Raw genomic sequence first — 20,514 nt, forward strand, 5'->3', positions numbered from 1 at the left:
TCGGGTCACACGTCCTGCCCCAGAGCAGGCAAGTCTCCTGCTGGCTCTGAGAGAGAACCTGCTGGTGCCCAGGGGAGGCAGGGTGGGATGGCACACCTGAAGGGGGCTGAGGCTCCGAGGCCGTGCCCCCGCAAACGTGCTGCTCTGACGGCTGCCAGCAGGCACGAAGGGCTGGTGTGTGCGTACAGAAGGCCGGACACGCCTGGCCCGCTGCCGCGCCACGTTACCAGCTGAGAGCAATAAATCATGAGGGCCGCAGGGCTGGGCTGACGACTCGGGACACTGAAGACAGTGTGTGAAAATGAGAGGTTTTATCTTTCTTAATGAGAGCGATCTTTGGGTTATATTGTTTGCACATTCAGCCAACCTAGTGTTTTCAGTTTATTTTTGGCACATATAACTTGACAAAAGCATTTAAAACCGTTCCTTAACAAGCCAACTATTTCCTAAATTTATTATCTTCAGTGCTTTGTGATAATCACATAGATAATTTTAATGGAAGATTAATGTAATAATCAAAAGATAAAAACGCCCTTGGTCTGCCATTAGCTGGTTAATATGCTGTGGCTTAAAACCTGCACAATTTTATGCACTATAGAGTGTTTCACTTCCGATGCATTTTACAGCTCGAGGCATAAAAATATAGGGAGTTTTCATGGCCAATAAAGCCACAGTTCCCATCACTCGATCACAAGAAGAACCCGATTTGAAGAGACCAATGATTCCTCTGAGATTCCGCTCTGAGCCTGCAGACTTAGGGACCACACGGAGCTCGGCGCAATCCCATTTGGGGGTGGGAAGGGTGGCTATGGCACCCCTCAGGGCGGGCTTCCAGCCCACACCCCACCCTACACACAGGTAGGGGCCCGGGCCTCTATCCCCTCATCTGTGAAATGGGGACGAGAACATCTCACACCGCGGGGGGGCAGCTGTGAGGGCTGAGCGATGTGTCTAAAATGTCGTGCATGCAGGCGGTGCTCAATAAATGGGAGACATTCGTGCTTCTACACAGAGAACAGCACAAGATGGAATAACCGAATGGAGTTGCCTGTTCACCAGTGTCTTTGACCTCAGCCTCCTTATTTCCTCCTTTAGCTTCAGTACAAAACCCTCACTGTGTGGAAAATGCCTGGATTCCAGAACCACCAGCTGCGTTACCTGAGCCTAAGACTGACCCCTGATGAGCTGCAGGGAGACACTACTGCTGAACTACTGGACGTGGGCAGGGGCCTTGGTCACTCGGTGTTAGTGTGAAGCTCACAAAGACGCCCTGGGAACGGCAGACGACGCTAAGTATTTAAATTGCTGTGAAACTCAGAGTCGGGAGGAGCGGAATTTAATCTTCCATCAGGATCACAGTCGTTAGCTCCCTAACTCAATCAGGCCTGGGCATGCCGTGACTCTCCCGGAGCCCCACGCACGATGCAGTATTTCTGCAAACATTTTGATATGAAAACAGACATTTTAGGGGCGGCGACGGGCCCAGGGACCTGGCAGGAAAGCATCTGCCTCGGGAGCCTTGGTCCCATGAAATGATTTCTCTGCACTTGCTCTTCCACAGCCTCATACCGAAGTCATAAACCTGTGTTTCTGTCATCAATCTGCTGTTGTGAAAATTATTTTGATGTCAAACACAGGATTATAATTTTACTGGAATCCTTCTCAAGTCTTGAATATTTTAATGCTGGCTATAAAAAAAGCCCAGCCCCTGACGGGGTGATGGAATATTTCTTTACCTACTCCCCGCATACTCTGCACGAGTTCTCTGGGCGGCCGGGTGACGATTTCGCACGTAACTCTTAGCTTGCTGGTTTTAAGCACTCCAGGCAGCACGCTGCCCCCGTGGCCCGGTGGTCCGCGAACCCGCGCCCGGCCACCCACTTCCATGCTCCTGTGCCTCGGCCCTAGACTGCCCCCCCCCCGCCCCGGGCACTGTCTTTTCAATTCTCATCTACTACTTGAAAAGTATTTTGCAGCCGTGAGGACTTGACCTTACAACATTTCTGTAAAACACTTCTGTTTTGTTGAAATCTCCCATTCAACTCAAGTCCACACACCTGGAGGGGCTAGGAGAACAAGTGCCGGAAGCTGCTGACCCTGGGCTCAAGTTCTGGTTCTGCCAGTCACGGTCCTGGTGGACTTCTTTTTTCCTGAGCCCCCATTTTTATAGGAAACGGGAACAACTTTACGACCCCGCACCTCAGAGTCGGAAGATTCCATGGCACGGGGCACGCGAAGGGCCTGGCCCTGCCCCGTGGGGCCCTCGGTGCAGCTTTGCTGCTGCTACTACTCGGTGACCTCCACGCTTAGGGAGGGAGCTTATTTTCCACTTAAGTGGGGCTATCACGCCTCATTTGATTCGTGTTCTAACAGGCCTGCGGTGGTGGGGGGCAGCGGGCTGCCATGACCCCCATTTCACAGGCTGAGAAACCAAGGCCCTGAGAGGTGACATGCCCAGCCAGCACCACGCAACTCAGAGCCCGTCTGGCTCTACGACCTGCTCTGCCGAAGCAGCGGGTTTTCCTATCGATCATCTACGTGAGAATCAGTTCACAGAAAGATTCTCTGTCTGGACGTTTGAAACCACCGTCCGGGGCCACTCAGAGCACGGTGCGCAGACCGCAGCACGGGCACATCCTGGGCACATCTCAGAAGTGTGCATCTTGGGCACCCCCCCGCCCTCCTGAACCAGCAAGACCCTGGGGAGCTCTTCCCAGTCCAGCCCCGCTTGGCAAGACCCCGGGTGGCCTGGCAGCCCCCGCCCCCGGCACTGCACTGGGCCCTGCCTCTCTGTCCCTTCACAGGCTGCTTGTGGTTTTAATGTTCAACGTCTATGTCCGCAGACAGAGGAGAAGCTCTGGGGGCGGGGACTGGGTGTGTCACCGTGGTATCTCAAGTGCTGGCCTGGCTCACGAAGGTGCAGGTGCTCCGTGAGCTCTGCTGAGCTGTGGCAACTACAGGTCAGCAGCAAGGTGGGTGTATCTAGAACAGGCTGCTCAAATCTTCCCAGGTGCACTAAGGTGTCTCCAAACAACAGTAACTTCCTCAGAGTCTGTTCCAGGAGCCTCAAGGGGCTCCTGACAATGGTTGGAAGGAAAGAAAACGGTGCCTAAAAGGATAATAAATACACAAAGAATCAGGGCTACTGGGGGCTAGAAGGAAGCTGAAGGGGGTCCTGCTTTGGCTGAAGTGGGTACAGAACAGCGGACCTGTAGTGTGGCCCTGGGCTCAGTACTCACCGTCTGGGCTCCTCCTCTGCACAGCCAGCCCGAGAGCCTCATCCGCGTGCGGGAGACCCAGGCCAGCAGACGCCTGCCCTGCTCACCCAGTGCCGGGCCAAGGAGGACACTCACCTTGAGCATGATTTCACTGACGGTCGCAGAGTCAGATTCAAAGTAGAGGTGTTTATAGTCGTGATTGCTTAGGTATGTGAGTTTAAATATGGCATGACCTGGAGAGAGAGGAAAGCAGGGCTGAGGGTACCTGCGGGGAAGGCCCCGCTGATTCTCCGAGTTCCAACTTGAGCAGGATCAAGTGGGGGCTGGGCGGCAACTATTCTGCACAGGAGTTCATTTTTCTCATCACCGGCCAGGGAGAAAACAGACAGTTAAAAACAAATCAGGCCAAATGGCCAGCAAGGTCCCACTTTACTCTGGAGCGAGTTCAGGGCACCATCATGTTAGGGAGGCTTTGAGGAACACCTCTTGCACACAATAATTACATGTAAAAGGTGGTATTTTTGAGGTAGAAGGTGAATTAATTCCAAATTATTGCTCCAAAAATAACTGTGCTTAAGGTCGAACAAATGAGCAACAGGAGGGGGAGCCCTGGGCTTCTGACCAGTGAGGAAGCTGCTCCCTGGGCCTCTGGTCCCTCCTACCAGGGAAGGATGGAACGGTTGGGGGGCTGGGGGAGGGCTGCTTTAAAGACTGACATGGAAAGCTGGCGCTTCACAAAGCAGAGGGACCATGGACCTCGGACCTCGGCGGGTCAGAGCCCCCGAATTCTTGAGGACTCAAATCCTCACACCCCTTCCTATCGCCTTCAGAGTAACCATGTCGCTTTTGGGCGACTGCTTCCTGGTCTAGCCTCCTGTCACCCCTCTGCCCTCACATGCCACAGCCAGCCCTCGGCACTGCACCCACCCCCCACCTGCTGGGCGGGCGCCTCCTCTCTCACCGACCCGTGGGCAAAACCCCTGCTGATCCCAAGAGACTTGGCGCAACGGGCCCTCCTTGAGAGGGTCCTCACAGCGGCACTGCGGGCACCTTTTCACACCGCCTCCCACACGGAGGAGCAGGTGCCTGGGGCGGGGCCCACACTCCCTGTGACTGTCCATGGACCCCTCTGAACTGTGGCAGAGACGCCAGCCTGCTCAGTCCAGTGTGACCTGCCCCTGTCCCGTGAGCACATGCTGTCCTTGGGCTCTGGGAGACCCCTGTGGCCCCTTGTTCTTAGGGAGAGAGCCCCTTTCCTCCGCAGGCTATTTCAAAATGTCCCCAATGCAGAGGCCTCAAACCAACCAGACCCCAGTGCCCGTAAGATTAATACTCAGCGCGCCTTTCCTTTTATGGCCTTGCACCCCTCGTCCTTCCATCTGAAGCAGCGGCTTGTCACGGTTATTAATTAATAATATATCACCCCCATTACTGTAAGTTCACCTCTTTCCCGGAGAAATCTTCTCGGGAACTTTATTTACAGTAGGTAACTCTTCCTAAAATAAACTGATATATGTCGTCCGTCTGTGGCCAGAAAAGTTGAGCTGCTGGGATTTTACCCTGGAAGCATCATTATGATTCTAATTGTGACTATAAATCCCATTGTGAGGAAATCAGCTAATAACTTCTGAAAAACCTCACTTTCGGTCACTTGACAAGTTTAGCCTGATTCTACATCGTGGCACTGAACCGTCAGAATTCTTAGCCGGAAGGGGGTTGCTGTGTTAGCGCACCAACTGCCCACGCACAGACGCATCTGCACATGCGTGCTTGTGCGTGTGTGGCCCTGTCCCTTCGCAGGGTGCCTCTTGGAACAGGAGCCATGGAGATTCCACTGCGAGGCAGGACATGTGGGCGGCTCTGCTGGCCACGCTGCGAGCAGGCAGAGCCATCCGTGAAGGTCGTGGGGCTGGGAAGGACAAACAGACACCCCTCCAGGAGGCCTGACTGCTGACACCTGGCCGTGACAGACACAGACTCCAGGGCCTGGGGCTAAGAAGGACCAGAAGGTCGTAGGGAGGCCTGCGGACCTGGAGCTTCGGGGTTCACTGACCACTCTGACAAGCGATCTCACGAACTGTCCACACCACCTGCTCCCACTCGTCACTGAGAAAACAAACCTCAAGATGCTCGAGCATCTTGCGCCCGAACAACTGAGACTCCATTAAAAACCTCTCCTGGGCTCTGCGGTCAGAGCTCTGTCTACACGTGGTGTGTGTGATGTGCAGTTTGCGAGGGCCTGGGAGCCTTGACACGTCCGCACGGAGTGGACCAACTGCGGGCTCAGAGGGGAGGCCTGCTGTCCGCACGACAGTCACGCCAACAACCAGGAAGGAATCACCCTGAGTCAAGTCTCCTGAAAGGCTGCGTAGATAGGCCAGGTGGCCACAAACACTCTACCTTCTGTGTTCTGCTGTGCAAGGGGGCTGTGTGTGTCCCTTTCCTGTCCCCAGGGCTCATTCCAGAGCCCCCTAGGAGAAGTGAGGTGGACAGGAATGAGAGAGAGTCGCAGCCCTCACCATCTCTCCACAGCCTCTGGCTCAGTTGTCCTTCCCAGTGGAAGCAGTCACGGCACTGAGGGGACACAGAGCGTCAGGCGGAGCACCTGTGTCTGAACTGCAACGAAGCAGCCTCTCTGTGACTGCCGCACCGGCCCAGACGTCAGGAGTAACGGGCGGCGGTGTGGCAGGATGGCCAGAGCAGACGCCCCTCCCCGGTCCGTGGGGGGTGTTCAGAGGGAAAGCTCTACCAGCAGGGGCGTCCAGCCTTCTGGCGTCTCTGGGCCACACTGGAAGAGGAGTTGTGGACCACACATTAAATACGCAAACACTAACAAAAACTGATGAGAAAAAAAACCAGTTTAAGTAAATTCATGATTTTGTGTCGGGCAGTACTCATGGCCGTCCTGGGCCGAGCACAGCGGGCTGGACGTCCTGCAGCTGGCGCATGAGCAGCCATGTTTCCCCACACGGTCGGCGCGCCCCGGGGACCCCTGTGCTGCTCGGTGGGCAGAAGGGCAGTCAGCCGGGTCATGGTGGGGGTGGGGGAGGGAGGATGCAGCAGGCTCAGGATGGTGTGGGGACAAATGCAGCAGACAGGGTCCTGTATAATGAACGGGTGGCCAGGTGACACCGGCAGGTACAAAGGGCTGGAAATACCAGGTTCACTGGCTGAGGAAGCCACCAGTGGGTTGGCTGTAAGTCACGTAGTGAAGTAAATGGTCACACTGTGCTTTGGGGTTTTCGCCCTGGCTCCCCAGGGCCTGGAGGCAGGGGTCCCCGTGCCAGTCACCCAGGTAGGAGTGTATTTAGTTTTTAACTGAACAGAGCAGAAGGGATGCCGACGAAGGGACTGACTGAGAACTACGAAGAAGGGAACCCTGGCGAGACCTGGGGATTCTTTCATAATAGAATATCTGTTAATAAGCAGAATTCACACTTGTATAATTTCACCCGACCCAAACCCTATACACTGAAGTGTAACAAGTTAACTGACCTCTTGCTGGAAAGAACCAGATCAACAAACACGAGGCCTCTGCTCTTCGTGGTGCACCACGGGCGTCTGGGAAGGAGGAGCCACTGGCACCCCCACGCCCGCTGCACTGGATGAGAACGCAGAATGAGACAGGTCTGTCACCAAACCCCGCATCAGCCCCAGGCACCCCACGCACACCTCAGGTAACAGAAGAAGGCTCAAATGACCCCTCAGCTGCAGCCCCCAGGGCATCGGTCCTGGGGGTCAGAGGGAACCAGAGGTGGGCAGGTTACCCTTGAAAACTCAAAGACCACCAGCAGTTTTCACAGGGAGAGGTGAGCCACAAGGGTGAACTGTCTTCATAAATCTGTCATCCGAGAAAAAATATTAAATGCCAGTATGATTTAAGAGAAAATGCTAAGTCTGTTATTCTAATCAGTTCCAATTATTTCACTCGCATGTTACATTTGTTAGGAAATTAAGGTACAAGAAAAGCCTGGGGTGCCAAGGGGAAAGCAGAAGCCCCGCGGTTGGCCAGGCTGAGACCCCAGCGGGCCGGCTGGCCGGGTGCTCACGGAGGGGGCAGAGCCTCTCGGGGGCCGTACACAGTGCTGGGACAGAGCAGGGCTCAGTGGGTGCAGGTGATCATTCCTACAGCTGCGAGAAAAGTGATACTTGAAGGCAAAATCATTGTTTTGAAGAGTTTGTTTTTCACTGGGCCTCTCTGGGCAGACCTGTTCCGCAGCGCTGTCAGAGGGAACGCAACACGACCAGGTCTCTCAAAGGTGGCAGTGGCGCCCGGTCAGCCGCTCAAGGCGGACACTGACACCGTGCCTGCTTCTGAACGCTGACGCAGGAGTCTGGGTGTGCAGCAATGTGTGCACACTTAGGTTTCTGCCCCAAGTGAAACACGGAAGATGGACTGTAACACAGAAGAAACTAGTTAGTAGCACAGATGTCAGAAGTGGAGACCTCTGAGCTTCTGTTCTACAAGTTACCCTCTTACGTAAGAGCCTGCGCTGACAAAACAGGCTCCCTGGTCAAGTTGGCAGAGCGGCCATTCCGCTATGGTCACCAGGTGGGGCAGCTTAAGCAAAGACGGACAGCAGCGGACACCCTCCCGCTAAAAGACGCGCTCTCGGGTTCGCACTGCGAGTGGGACGGAGACAGCTGTTGGGAAGGGGCTCCCTTCGAACGTGACCTGCCAGCACCAGCTGGCTGGCACCGCGTGGTCAGGGCCGGCGCTTCCCGGTGGAGCCTGCAGCCCACCTTTGTCTAGAACCCGCTTGGTTTAACACTGAGAACTTTTAAAAATATTTATTAATTCATCAAAGGTAATAAACCCATTATGTTAACATGAAAAATATTTCTTAATGGAAAGACCTTATATTTCCCTAAAGTTGTATGAGAAGGTAGCATTATTTTACATGTTCGAGATCTCTAACATTTGGGTTAACAGAAAACAGCTGGGCTGCCCTATCTGCTTCCCCACCTGACCTGCTGTGACACACTGTTTCAGCTGAAGCGTTATGAAGAAATGCCAGCCTCGGAGACAAGTTTGGAAAAGGGGGGTACGCTTTAAACTCTTCTTTGCAAATATCCCTCTTTGATACCACACCAAAGATGGGTTTCCTGAAGATTACTTGTATTCGGAATCTAAAACCACATTAATAAACCCACTGTATTGTTACAGTAAAACCCATCAGTCTGTCTTGCACTTTAAATGCATCTTTTACGCTCACATGATTTTGTGACACCACGCAGCAGTCTGGAAAATACTGGCTCACTGAGTCATGCAGGTCTTCCAAATGTTCGCACATTTCATTATTTGATATGAAAAAAAATTATGTTCATTAATATCACTACTGATCTCATCAGAAAAGTATGTGAGGAGAAGCCAGTCTCACAGTGCTGGACACAAGTTTCCCAAAATTCCAATTGTCACCCAAAAGCTTGAATTTCATCACTGGGATCAAATATAGTCACTGGTTTTTCTTGAAGTGGTAGGCTTGCTTCCTTCATGTTCAAGGAAATGCCTGCCAAACACCCTGATGGGCGCCCCCACAGCTGGTCACTCATCCTTGCGAGGAGAAGCGTGGCCCACGGAGCGGAGGGCTGGTTGCGCTTGTGACGCCACCACTCACACGAGTGCCTTCCCAGGGACCGCGCTCCTGCTCCCGTACGCAGCACAAGCGTGTCGTGGCTTCCCGTTGTTGCCCTTGACCGTGCTCACTGAGTTCTTGGGTTGCTTTTTAACGTTTTTTGCTTTGTTTTCTTTCATTTGTGGTCAACTTTGGTCAGTTTTCACTTCCCACGGTCTTTATGAAGTTCTATCATTCTTCCGCTGCTCTTCCAATTCCCTGCATTTAAGATCCTTTAGGAAGAGAAACCAGATAACCAAGTGTGGCTGAAATTTGTTAAAAGCCTTTAGAGACTCTGAGTCAGGGATACTCTCCCATCAGAAAAAGCAGGTAGGTAAGGGCCTTCGAGTCCGTGGCAGAGAGAAGACGTGAGGCTCTGCTAACACTTACAGGTAACTTTGGATAGGGTGCCTAACGTCTCTGAGCCCCAGCTTCTCCTTTATAAAATGGGAATAGTATCAGCCTCATGGAGGCGGTGCCGGGACAGAATCAACAACCCCGCAATTCCAAACACATGCCTATTAACCCGTGGGGCTGCTGTAAGAGCTGGGCAGTGCACGCAGAGCCCCCCCCGCCGGGGCGCTGCCTGCCCGTGGTGGCCTCCCTTTGTCTTTTCCCTCCCTTCTCGGAGACAAACACACTCTTCCTCTGTAAGGGGCCAGACAGAAATATTTTAGGCTTTGCAAGCCAAAAGGCAAATATAAAAATATTTTACAGATACTTATAAAGCTAGGGGGGAAATTTCCACATTTTAATTGACAAAATTAAAAGTGTAATAAATAGTGAAATGCATTTTTTTGAAATATAGGTCTACTAATGAGAAAGACAGATTTTTTTTTTTTAGTGGGGGGAGATAATATTTCACTGAAATGAAATTCCAGACTGGTGTTCTCTATCACCAAACCGATGGCAAGTATTCACCTGTAAAAACCGTTCTTAGCCCACAGGCCATACAAAACCAGGTGGTGGGCTGGACCGAACCTGTGGGCCACTTTGCCAGTCTCTCGTAGAGGTCTCTCTTGCTCATTTCCTTTTTCTTGGTTCATTCCGCACAGTGGCTAATGGTGACACTTTGAGTTCTCTTCACTTCTTTTTGTAGATCCACATTTCTGTCTGGTATTTCGTAGCCTCTACCATTTCTTGTGGTGAAGGTTTAATAGCAACAAGTTCTTTTATTTTTGCATGTCTGACAATGTCTTTATTTCATCTTCATTTTTGAAGGATGTCTTCACAGAGTACAGAATTCTGGGTTGACAGGTTTTCCTTTAGCATGTTAGAGATGTCACTCCATTGTCTTCTGGGCTGCATCACTTCTGATGAGAAGTCAGCAATCATTCTTACCTTGGTTTCTCCTGCCACTTTCAAGATTTCTCTCTTTACCCTTGTTTTTCAGCAAGTTGATTACAATGTGCCTTGATGTAGTTTCTCCTGTATTTATCCTGTTTAGCCTTCACTGGGCTTCCAAGATTAGTGAATTGATATTTTTAATCAAATTCAGAAGTTTTCTCCTACAGCCCTGAGAATCCAATTACATATATGTTAGAACAGCTGCTATTATTCTATAGTCTCTGTTCTTTTCATCCACTTTTTCTCTGTGTGCTTCAGTTTGAACAGTTTCTATTGTCTTGTCTTTAAATTCACTGATTGTGTAAGCAGATTCTGAAATGATTCCCAATGATCTCACCTCCTGCTTTTCACACCCTTGAGTGATCCTTTGTGGGCGACACCTACATACTTCTTTCTTTTTCTCCTGGATAAGATGGTTGATCTTCAGCTTGCAGGGTACAAGCTGGCCCCAGACTTCTCCAAATACACATCTCTTTGCCTCCAATTCTTAGATGCCCAAAGACAGGGAACCACAGACACATCTTTGTAGGAGGGTCAGAGGCTTACTTCTGATGAATAAAACACAGCAAAATTATTGGGATGTTACCTCTGAGACTAAGTTACAAAAAACTGTGACTTCTTCCCTGCTAGGACTCTCTTGTTCTTGGTTCCTTTGATGAAGGCAGCTGTTTGCCAGCTTATAGGCTTCCCTACAGAAAGGTCCACGTAACAAAGAACTAAGGGTGTCCACAAGGCAATACACTGCCAGAAGCCACTCAGTGGGCTTGGAAGCAGCTCATGTCCTGGCTGACACCTTGACCACAGTCTTGTGAGAGACCCTGAGTGACAGTATCCAGCTGAGCTGTGCTGGATTCCTGACCACAAAACTGAGATAACAAATGTTGTTGTTGTTTTAAGGCACCAAGTTTTGGGGCAATTTATTATGCAACAAAAGAAAACACACAGATCTTTTTAACTAATATTCCTAATCTGAATCATTTGATTCAGGTATTGTATTTCTCTGCTCTAGAATTTTCATTTGATTCTTTTTTAATAGTTTCCATTTTTCTTTTTGAGTTGTTTTCCTTTAAATCTTTGAACATATTTACAATAGCTATTTTGAAGTACATCAAGTCATTGAATAATATCATTTCGCTCAACACTCTTTCATTAATGCTAATGAGAAAACAAACTGATTCTCAGCTGAGGCCACTGTGTGTGGAGTTCGCAAGTTCTCCCGATGCTTGCACTGTTTTTCCCCAGGTACTCTGCTTGCCTCCCACATCTGAAAGGTGTGCACCCAGTGTGCTGGGTGTGCACACTGTCTGGGTACGGGCATGTGAGCCCTGCAATGGAAGGGCGTCCTGTTCGGTGTTGGTTTCTGCCTTGAGCTGAGTTGCAGGACAGGTTCTGGCCACTTCTGAGACTGGACTGGAAAATAATTATCTTACCCGTTTTTATTAATCTTTCTTAAATGTATGTATAGTTCACATTTACTTCAATGTTTTAATATTAGAAGTTTTGGGTCTTTATTTAGAAGTTTGCTGATATTTCTGTGACCAGAAATAAGCTGTAGTAACTTAATGCTTGTTTATATCAACTAGCCCACTGTAAAACTGGCTTCATTATGCACCGTTTTGCTTAAAGTTACAGTTTCCAAGAACCTACTGACAACATTCACTGAAGACTTAGTGTACTTATCTGCCAATTCTATAATTGGTGCCATTTCTGGCTCTGTTTCTATTGGTTATTTTTTCCCCTGGTTACAGGACACGTTTTCCTGCTTCTTTGCACGTGCAGTAATTTTTGTTTGGATGCTGGATACTATGAACATTACATTGTCGTCTTCCTTTAAAGAATATTGAGCTTTGTTCTGCCAGGCAGTTAATTTACTTCTGGATCAGTTTGCTCTTTTTAAAGCTTTATTAGGCAGAGATTAGAGCAGTCTTTAATACAGCGCCAACTTAGCCATGTTCCTAAGATGTGGCCTTCCTGGGGTCACTACTAAATGCTCTGGGTGCACCCCTCTGGTGGCCAGAACTCCATTTTAGCGCCCCAGCAGCTATTCTCTGGCGGGCCTTGTGAGGTTCCACTCCAGGCATGTGTAAGTTAGCACGCAGCAAAGGATTCAAGGGCCTCTTTCTGCAGCTCCTTCTCAGTGAGGGCCCTCCTCCACAAACTTTACTGTGCAGATTTCAGCAGCTCCAGCCTACTCCAACTCGGGCTCCACCGCCCAGCTCACTGGGACTGTGCGCTCCCTGGGAAGCCCTGGGAGAAAGCCGAAGTGATGGCAGGTCTCACCTCATTTGTTTCCTTTCTCTCAGGGCTCATAGTCTTGTACTGCCTGTTTTCCAGGGTTTGAAACAGTTTCTTTTATTTTGTGCAGTTTTCTAGTCATTTATGATAGAAGGGCTAATCTGGTAGCAGTTGCTCCATCCCGGAAGTAGCCTATGGGAATCTTGTAAGCAATACACATTTTGATTTTAATGAAAGAATGGCTGACTTTTTCTATGTCTATAAGAGTAACTTAAAACCTAAGCACTCCATTTATTTATTATGAAAACACAATTTGGAGCTTGGCAGGAGGCAAGGGAAACAGCTTTTTCCCATCATTTATCCAGCTGAGAAATCTTTCACACTGAGTTTTTCAGTAGTAAACAGTCCCTACCCTACCCCTCTTCTCAGTTAGGGTCTCTTCTGATGCTAAAATCAAGAGAAAGAATTTGAGGAAATGGTAATGCAAATCTAGAAAAATGCAAATGCATCCCATTTTTCATTATCCCTGGATAACTGTTTTGTTATCATGGGTCCATAGGTCCAGGTCAAGAGTGAAGGGACAACTTAATAGCAAAAAGGATGCTTCTCTTAGGGGGAAAAAAGAGTTGGTACCCCCTAAATGTTTTCTGCTCTAACAAATACCAATATTCTGTTCAAGGCAAGTAAATTCTTTCTGGTTCATTAATAAGTCCTATGGAAAAATAAAGAAAGTCCACAGGAAATGCAAGAGAACCCAGTAGCCAGTTCGATCACAAACACCTTCTCACATGTTTCATAGCCAGCGCACACACCCCCAACAGCCCCTAGGAGCAGCTGCAGACAACAAGAGAGGTGAGGTGAGGTGAGATGTTCTCATCCTCTGGATGGGGCTCAGAGGAGGGCCTCCTGCCTTCCAAATTCAGAGTGTTGACCCCCGCAAAGACAACACACACTACCGAAACACCTCTTTTCCAGGAACTACAGGAAAACACACTGGTCCCACCTATCACTTGCTGAGGGCACATAGCAATAATAGGTTAAGAATAAGAGGCTGGTTTGTCTTCTCACCATAGCCTTGAAAAGTTCCGGACAGGGTTACAGAGCCATTGAGCACTGACGGTAGCCCCTGGACAGAAGCTGTCGAACTTCTGGAGGAAGCAGCTGGGAGCACTAAGAGGCATGCCTAGTGTGAATGTCAGGTGCCACCAGTTAGTGACCAGGTCAGTCAATGGGACACATGCAGGGCTGGCCCCCACAGGCTAAGTTTTCAGGGCCCCGGCCAATGGTATCTAGCCCCAGAGAAATGCTCCTTGAAACACAGCGACAGCCTGTTTAACAGCAGATTGCAGCTGGAGGTTACTGGAAACCCAACTGAGTCAAAAAACTTAAGGATGCAGGCTGGCACCGGTCGATGCACGGTGGCCCCATGTTTACAGTGTCTCTCTGTTGCTACCCGGTGGCACACCGCGGGTCTCTCCCTCCCACACACTTGGAAAAACTGAGGTGGTCCCCCAGTTGCCTAAACCCATCTCCCGGCAGCTCCCTTGTTTTGGAAGAAGATGATAAATAAATCAAAACGCACTAAGCAGCACTTCCACAGGCACTCGCCTCCTTCACTGAACATGCACCTCATCAATCACACTATTGTCTGGTTGAAAGGCGAGCCTTGTAAATGTCATATCCACTCAGGCCCAAGGAGAGGCGCATCCAAATGCAGCAAGGAGTTTTAATTGGATAGTGTAATTAAACTAAAAAACCCCAGCAGACTCTCTTTGACAGGATAGATGAAGACCCCTTTTAATAGGGCTAGGAAACATATCTGTTAAAAGGATGAGGCACCGCCTGCTCCTGATTGTGCTCCAGAGTGCTCTTATGAAAAGGCAATTCAATAACTGGGGCATTTAATATGTTAGAGTCCGTTGTGCTCTGCAAGCGGGCAGTACTCACCCCATTTGATCTGGAACTTATGAAATAAGTCCTCATCAGAGAATAGAGACACCACAGAGCTTGCCCACCTAATGTTACAAGTGTCTGGATGTCCTGGGAAGCAACAGACCCCGAGGATGCGCTGTGCCCCTCTGGGCTTCAGGTCCCTGTGAGCATAAACCAAGTGCCCTACTTAATGGGTCTACAGTGTGACGCCATGGCCACCCACCGTGGGGGCAGCTCTCTCACTTGGTGGTGGCTGCCGTCACCCTCATCTCCTTCCCACACATTTTCACGAGCATTTAAAGAACACACTCCTGGGCACCTCCCCTTTCAGGACCTGGAATGCCTGTCATGTCAGTGTGTGTGCAGGCCCGTGTTTTCCCTGGTGGCACTACTCTTGTCAAACAGGGAGGAAAGAAATTGGATGGTCCAAAAATGCAATGCCTGAGCTGGGGTGTCCCCAAGTCCACTCGGTCACAAAACCCAAGTCCTCCTGCCGCCCTCTGTTGGGAGAGCGGGTGGAGGGTGCACACACAGGCACAGATGGAGGGAGCTTCTGAGCCGGGGCTCCGGTGGGTGTACAGGCAAGATTTCAGAGTTCCTCGTCTACAGTTTTCCAAAAACAGATGCTTTCCTTTATTTACAAAAACCTTAAAGTCGGTCTGCCTGGGCTCTAAGCGTCTGGTTTTCCTTTTTTAAGACTGCTGAAGGGGCTGTTGGACGACTGCGTTTACTCCCCTTTAAAGGCTCCCTGCAGCTCTGTCTGCAAACCTCTGGACGCTGCACACTGGCTTTTCACGACGAGCTGATGAACCCATTAAGGACATATAAGTGAATGTTTATAATCTATGAAAACTGGAAACTGAATTAAAACATCAAATAGCTTTAGGTTTAAATGGAAACTACGTAAAAGCATTTCAGCCATCAATTTGGCTATCACTTCTAGCCAGTATGAATTCTGCTGGAAAAGCTATTTTCGTGCAGATGTGGAATTCAATGGGAAAGACTGACTCGTGTACCAACATCAATCAAAATGTCGACTTCCCTGGCAGCTCTCAACAGTAAGGCAGGTTCAAAGGTCACAGGATAAAGAAAAAGCCAAGCTCTGGTTCAGCTCTAATATCTCCTCAGTAGAAGTCTTGCAAAAGTACCCCCTTCTGTATTAGCCTTGCTTTCATTAATCTTCTTGCCATCTTCTTTAACTAGTCATGCAGAACCGCTCGATAGCGAGACGTATAATGGGGAAGGCCCTGTGCCTATTACCGCGTTAACATTCTCTTAAGCCCCAGTGCAACAATGGAATGGGAAGGCACAGGAAATCTGCAACTGCAGGGTGCAGTGCAGGCAATTCAATTACAGCCCGGGCTTACCTAGGTACTTCTGACCTATGAAACACAAGAGGCCTTTGTGTTTCACTGGCTTGGCCATTAAGGTTCCTGAAGATCACAACAATGCTGATCTTCTCTGTTTAAGCTAAATCAATGTGGACAAATCATTATTCAGGAGCTTTAATTTAATTAGCAAATTAAATACACTACTTTACAGATCTTGTCAAGTACTTATGAAAAGAAAGATTCATTTAAGTGGGAGGTCACCAATAAGCCCAGCTAATTTAACTCACAACCTTAACTGACTCTCATTGCAAATATTCGGCAGGTTCTATTCATGAGGAGGGCTTAAAAGGGGTGGTTAACTCATAGCCCGAGTTCCTATCCTGTGTCCGAACAGTGTTTTGGACAAACACAAACAAACAAAAGACAAAGAGAAAACCCAAACAATCCCCCACCAACAGAGCCAGCATCAACAGAATCGGATTTCCTTTAAATTATACTATTGCAAGAGAATGTAATCAGGTTACCTCTATTATGTTGCTTCCTTAAGATCTTATATTACCTATACTTAATTGAGATACAGAGCTTTTTTCAGCTATAAAGATGACAGCTACTTTATTAAGGTTTAAATCTGATTTCTTAACGATAGGCTGCTTCCTTTAAAGACCCCAAACCTGCACGGCCTTCTTGCAACAAAACCAGACCTGGCAGGACTGAGTCTGGTACTTTATTTAAATATGGCCGAGCGTCTCTGACAGGCGCTAGTTTCACAGCAGAGTCCTTGCTTTTGTTTCCGTCTTGGAATTCGAGGCGAGCACTTAAAAAGGGAGCCCACTGCATTCAAAGCCTGTGTCTAGACCTGTGTAATGATGGAGAATTATTTCTACGACCATTTAACCACGTAGTTTCTGATACGGAAACATTTTCCTCTGCTATGTGACATAAACATCTTTGTTCAGTTACAATGCATTAAAATTAATTCATATTTTAGAGGTTTGTGACATCCTTCAAAATAGCAAAAGAACATCCTAAGGAGTGGCAAAACCAGACTGAGAAATCACTGATTTGAATAATAATGGCAGCATATGCCTTTTCAAAAAAATCTAGAAAGGCAGAATTTATTCTTAATTTCCCAGGGCTTTTGATACACAGATTCTCTCCACTAACTCTTGTGAGAGTCCATATTTATATGTCCAATTTTTTTAAAGGCATGTATCTATTTAGTCATTAAGTTCCAGGTTCCTAAACACTCACAGGGACAGAGCAATAAATCTTCCTTCTGAGAACACGGCCTACGAGGGAGAAGTTAGGGGAAGGAAAGAGCCACAAAGCTGCTATTTATGGAGACCAGTTTCAGAACCTGGGTCTTTCTGACTCCACAGCATACGTAATTACGCATCTCACCACAGGCGCTCTGATGCGCAGTCCCACTGCCAAGTCAGCTACTCTCTCACTTTTTGGATATGGCATCAATTAAACTTGAGTTGTGTTCCTTATGACGACCAAATTAATGGTTTGACAGCAGCTTTCTCAATAAACACTGCAAACTGGCCATACTCGAAGGTTTTAAAAACCATTTCTTTTTTGTTCAAAATTCTGACAAACATGTCTCAAGTAAGCCGGGAACAACTTCATTATCCTCACAACACTTAATGCCTTCTGTAGAGAAGGCTGTTTAATAAACGTTCGCCGTGTTTTTGCAACTAAATTATTCTGGCTGGTCACAAGTTCCAGTCTTCAGCAAGACACTTGTGTTACGAGAGATAAAAACATGAAAAAGGAAATATATTGCAGAAATCAAAAACCTTATCTACTTCTAGACTCTCTCTCTTTGCCATAATTCATTCAAGAAGGCCCCAAGAATAATTTTTGATGTAAACGCAGCTACAAACATACATCACCATGCTGATAAAAATCACAGGCTAAACTTATGAAATATAGTGACTTTCATTTCTTTTACTGCTGTTAAAATAACTTTTTTCTAAGGTTCAACAGACACAGAAGATAAAAAGGTTACCATTAATCCTTTAAAAAAAAAGGCAGCTCAGTAGATACATTCTGCGGTCTGATGATGGTCTTGAAGATGAACTTTTTATAGATTAACTCACTGAATTAATTTGACGAAGATCCTGGAAATCATAAAAAAACAGCATCAAGCTGACTCATTGAATACGTCTTTGTTTGGGCCCTTCACAACATAAATTATGCTGAGTAACCTTGGGTTTCTAAACTCTGCCTCATTAGGCTCCATGTCCAGGCAGTGCTGTGCTACGGAAACCAGGTTCTTGGTCAATCAGTTTAGCATGGAGATGGGGGGGGGGAGGGGCAAACCCCAAACAGATAAATACGGCACTTGGTGCGAATTCCTGGGGGCAAAGTTACAGAGAGGGGGCCTGACATATGAGCTGGATCTTGAAAAAGGGGTGACTGGGCACAGGAAAATGGAGGTGTCCATAAGTCAGATGGTCAGGATGAAAGCGTATTCCAGGCAGAAACACAGAATTTGAGGCATGTTGTATACAAGTAGTTCACAGTGACCACAGCCAAGTTCAGAAAGGGAGGTTATGGGCTATGAGCCTGGAGTGGTCAATGTCTAAAGGCTATGTTGAGGAGTCTGAGTTTCATTCTATAAGCCTGTAACTCTCAAGAATTTGTTTAGCGATTTGGAATATAAGGAAGCAAACCGACCACCCAACCAATGAACAGAAAAACCCCAACCCAATCAGAACAGCACAAAGAAAAAAGTCCGAAAAAATGAAGATGGTGTAAGGAACCTCTGGGACAACTTCAAGTTCACCAACATGCACGTCATGGGGGTGCCGGAAGGAGAAGAGAGCAAGAAAATGAAAACCTATTTGAAAAAAAATGACAGAAAACTACCCTAATCTGTTGAAGGAACTAGATATGCAAGTCCAGGAAGCCAGAGAGTCCCAAACAAGATGAACCCAAAGAGGCCCACACCAAGATACATCGTAACTAGAATGCAAAAGGTCAAAGACAAAGAGAGAATCTTAAAAGCAGCAAGAGAAAAGAAGGTGGTTACCTACAAGCAAGTTCCCATAAGACTGTTAGTTAATTTCTTAGCGGAAACGTTGCAGGCTAGAAAGGACTGGCAAGAAATATTCAAAGTGATGAAAAGGAAGTCCCTCCAACCAAGCTTACTCTACCCAGCAAAGCTGTCACTTAGAATCAAAGGACAGACAAAGAGCTTCCCAGACAAGAAAAAGCTACAGGAGTTCATCATCACTAAACCAGTATTATATGAAATGTTAAAGGGTCTTCTTTAAGAAGGAAGAAAAAAAGATAAAGAATATGAATAATAAGATGACAATAAATACATATCCATCAACAACTGAATTTAAAACCCAAATAAACAAACAAGCGGAACAGAACAGACTCGCAGATGTAGGCATTTCGACGGCTGCCCCGTGGGGGAGGTTAGGGGTCTGGGCGAGAAAGGCAAACAGATTAAGAAGTGCCACACAGGGAGTATGGTAACATTCCAGTAACTGTGTCTGGCGTCAGAAGGGTACAGATTTACCAGGATGATCACACTTAGTAAGTTATATAAGGTCTAATCACTGGGGTGTACACATGAAACTAATATTGTATGTCAACTGTAAATGGAAAATAAAAGATGATTCAAAGATTGTTTTTTTATCAGTCGACTTTCTGAACTCAGAATCCCAACTAGAACAACGTAAAGGTCCTTTGGTTGAAGGGGAAGCCTTAAATGCCCAATGGTGCCCACCTCTGGCCATGCACACGTGCACGAACGCATGCCGTGAGGTCCCCTGAGAGCCCGGAGCTCTGGGGAAGATGGTTTGGAAAGCACACTGGTAGGGGACAGGGACTGAGGCAGTGTCTTCCTGTGGCAGTGTGCTGCTTTGTTCAGGAAAGCGTCACAATTTCTAGGTCTCTGGACCAGACAGAGTACAAGAGGAGGAGACCTCTGTAAGACCCACAGGTGCAGTTTCACACAGAACCACCAGGCAGATCTGAGAATGGGACCAAAGATCCTCTTGCTGGAGTGTCCACACTGAAATGGTGGGGCCCACGTCTGCTCTGGAGCACCAGTGCCTGGAACCTGGCCTCACTCACAGAGACGTCTCTGCTGCGTGACTGAACGATCCCGAGGCAACTGGGAGGCGGTGGAGATGCATCACTCCTCACGCCCCACACCTTTCAGGGTCTGCATCGCAGCCTTCCTTGGCACAACGAGTGGGGACGAGTGTAAGGGACACCTGAACACTGTTTCTAGTTCTTTCCCTAACCTTCCCACTCCAGCTTATCCCTGTATCCACCATGTATGTGATTGTCTTTCATTTCTCAGACACCTGGAGGATTTATAAGATGTTACTTTTCAATGCATCCTGAGTTCTTGGGAAGCAAGGAGCTAGAACAATGACATCTTTATTGGCCAACAAGCTGGAGCAAGAGAGATTAGGAAGAAGATGTTTATCTAAAGGCGAGGGACTCAGGCAGCCTTGGGGCAAGGGGCCCAGAGCAGCAGGCAAGAGTCTCGCCAGCCTCGTCCAGCAGCCACTGCAGAGTGGAGGCCTCCATGGGCTGACAGGAATGGTGGGAAGGCGGGTGGACTTGGCCTTCCTCTTTCCCCCTTTATCGCTGAGCTCTCCCTCCTGGCCAGTGTGGCAGGTGCCCAGTCTGCAGGCCTCCTTCTGGGGCTCTGTGCTCTTTTAGGCCCCTGTTTAGTCAACGTCTCAAATACTTAAACCATATTCTAAACACTTGCTGGCCTTTACATCTCTTATCATTTCTTATAACATTTGTTCTCAAATTAGTGGACAACAGGAAAAAATGGATTAAGAAAAATTAGCC

The 20,514-nt window shown here is 48.2% G+C and overlaps 1 protein-coding gene and 1 non-coding gene across 9 annotated transcripts in view; both read right to left on the reverse strand.

Moving 5' to 3' along the window:
- MAPKAP1 (MAPK associated protein 1) overlaps positions 1-20,514 on the reverse strand; it is a 211,292-nt gene that overhangs the window by 1,020 nt on the left and 189,758 nt on the right. For all 8 annotated transcript variants that reach the window (XM_037036875.1, XM_037036876.1, XM_037036877.1 and 5 more), the window contains one exon: positions 3,354-3,451. In XM_037036875.1, the coding sequence (XP_036892770.1) occupies positions 3,354-3,451 (98 nt within the window). The remainder of the gene's footprint in view (positions 1-3,353; positions 3,452-20,514) is intronic.
- LOC118980408 (small nucleolar RNA SNORA38) lies at positions 10,584-10,714 on the reverse strand. The gene has a single exon (XR_005065098.1). It is a non-coding gene; the product is annotated as a small nucleolar RNA SNORA38 (small nucleolar RNA).

The sequence above is a fragment of the Sturnira hondurensis genome, unplaced genomic scaffold, assembly GCF_014824575.4.
Source record: "Sturnira hondurensis isolate 20B ecotype Veracruz unplaced genomic scaffold, ASM1482457v3 Scaffold0022908, whole genome shotgun sequence".
NCBI lineage: Eukaryota > Metazoa > Chordata > Mammalia > Chiroptera > Phyllostomidae > Sturnira > Sturnira hondurensis.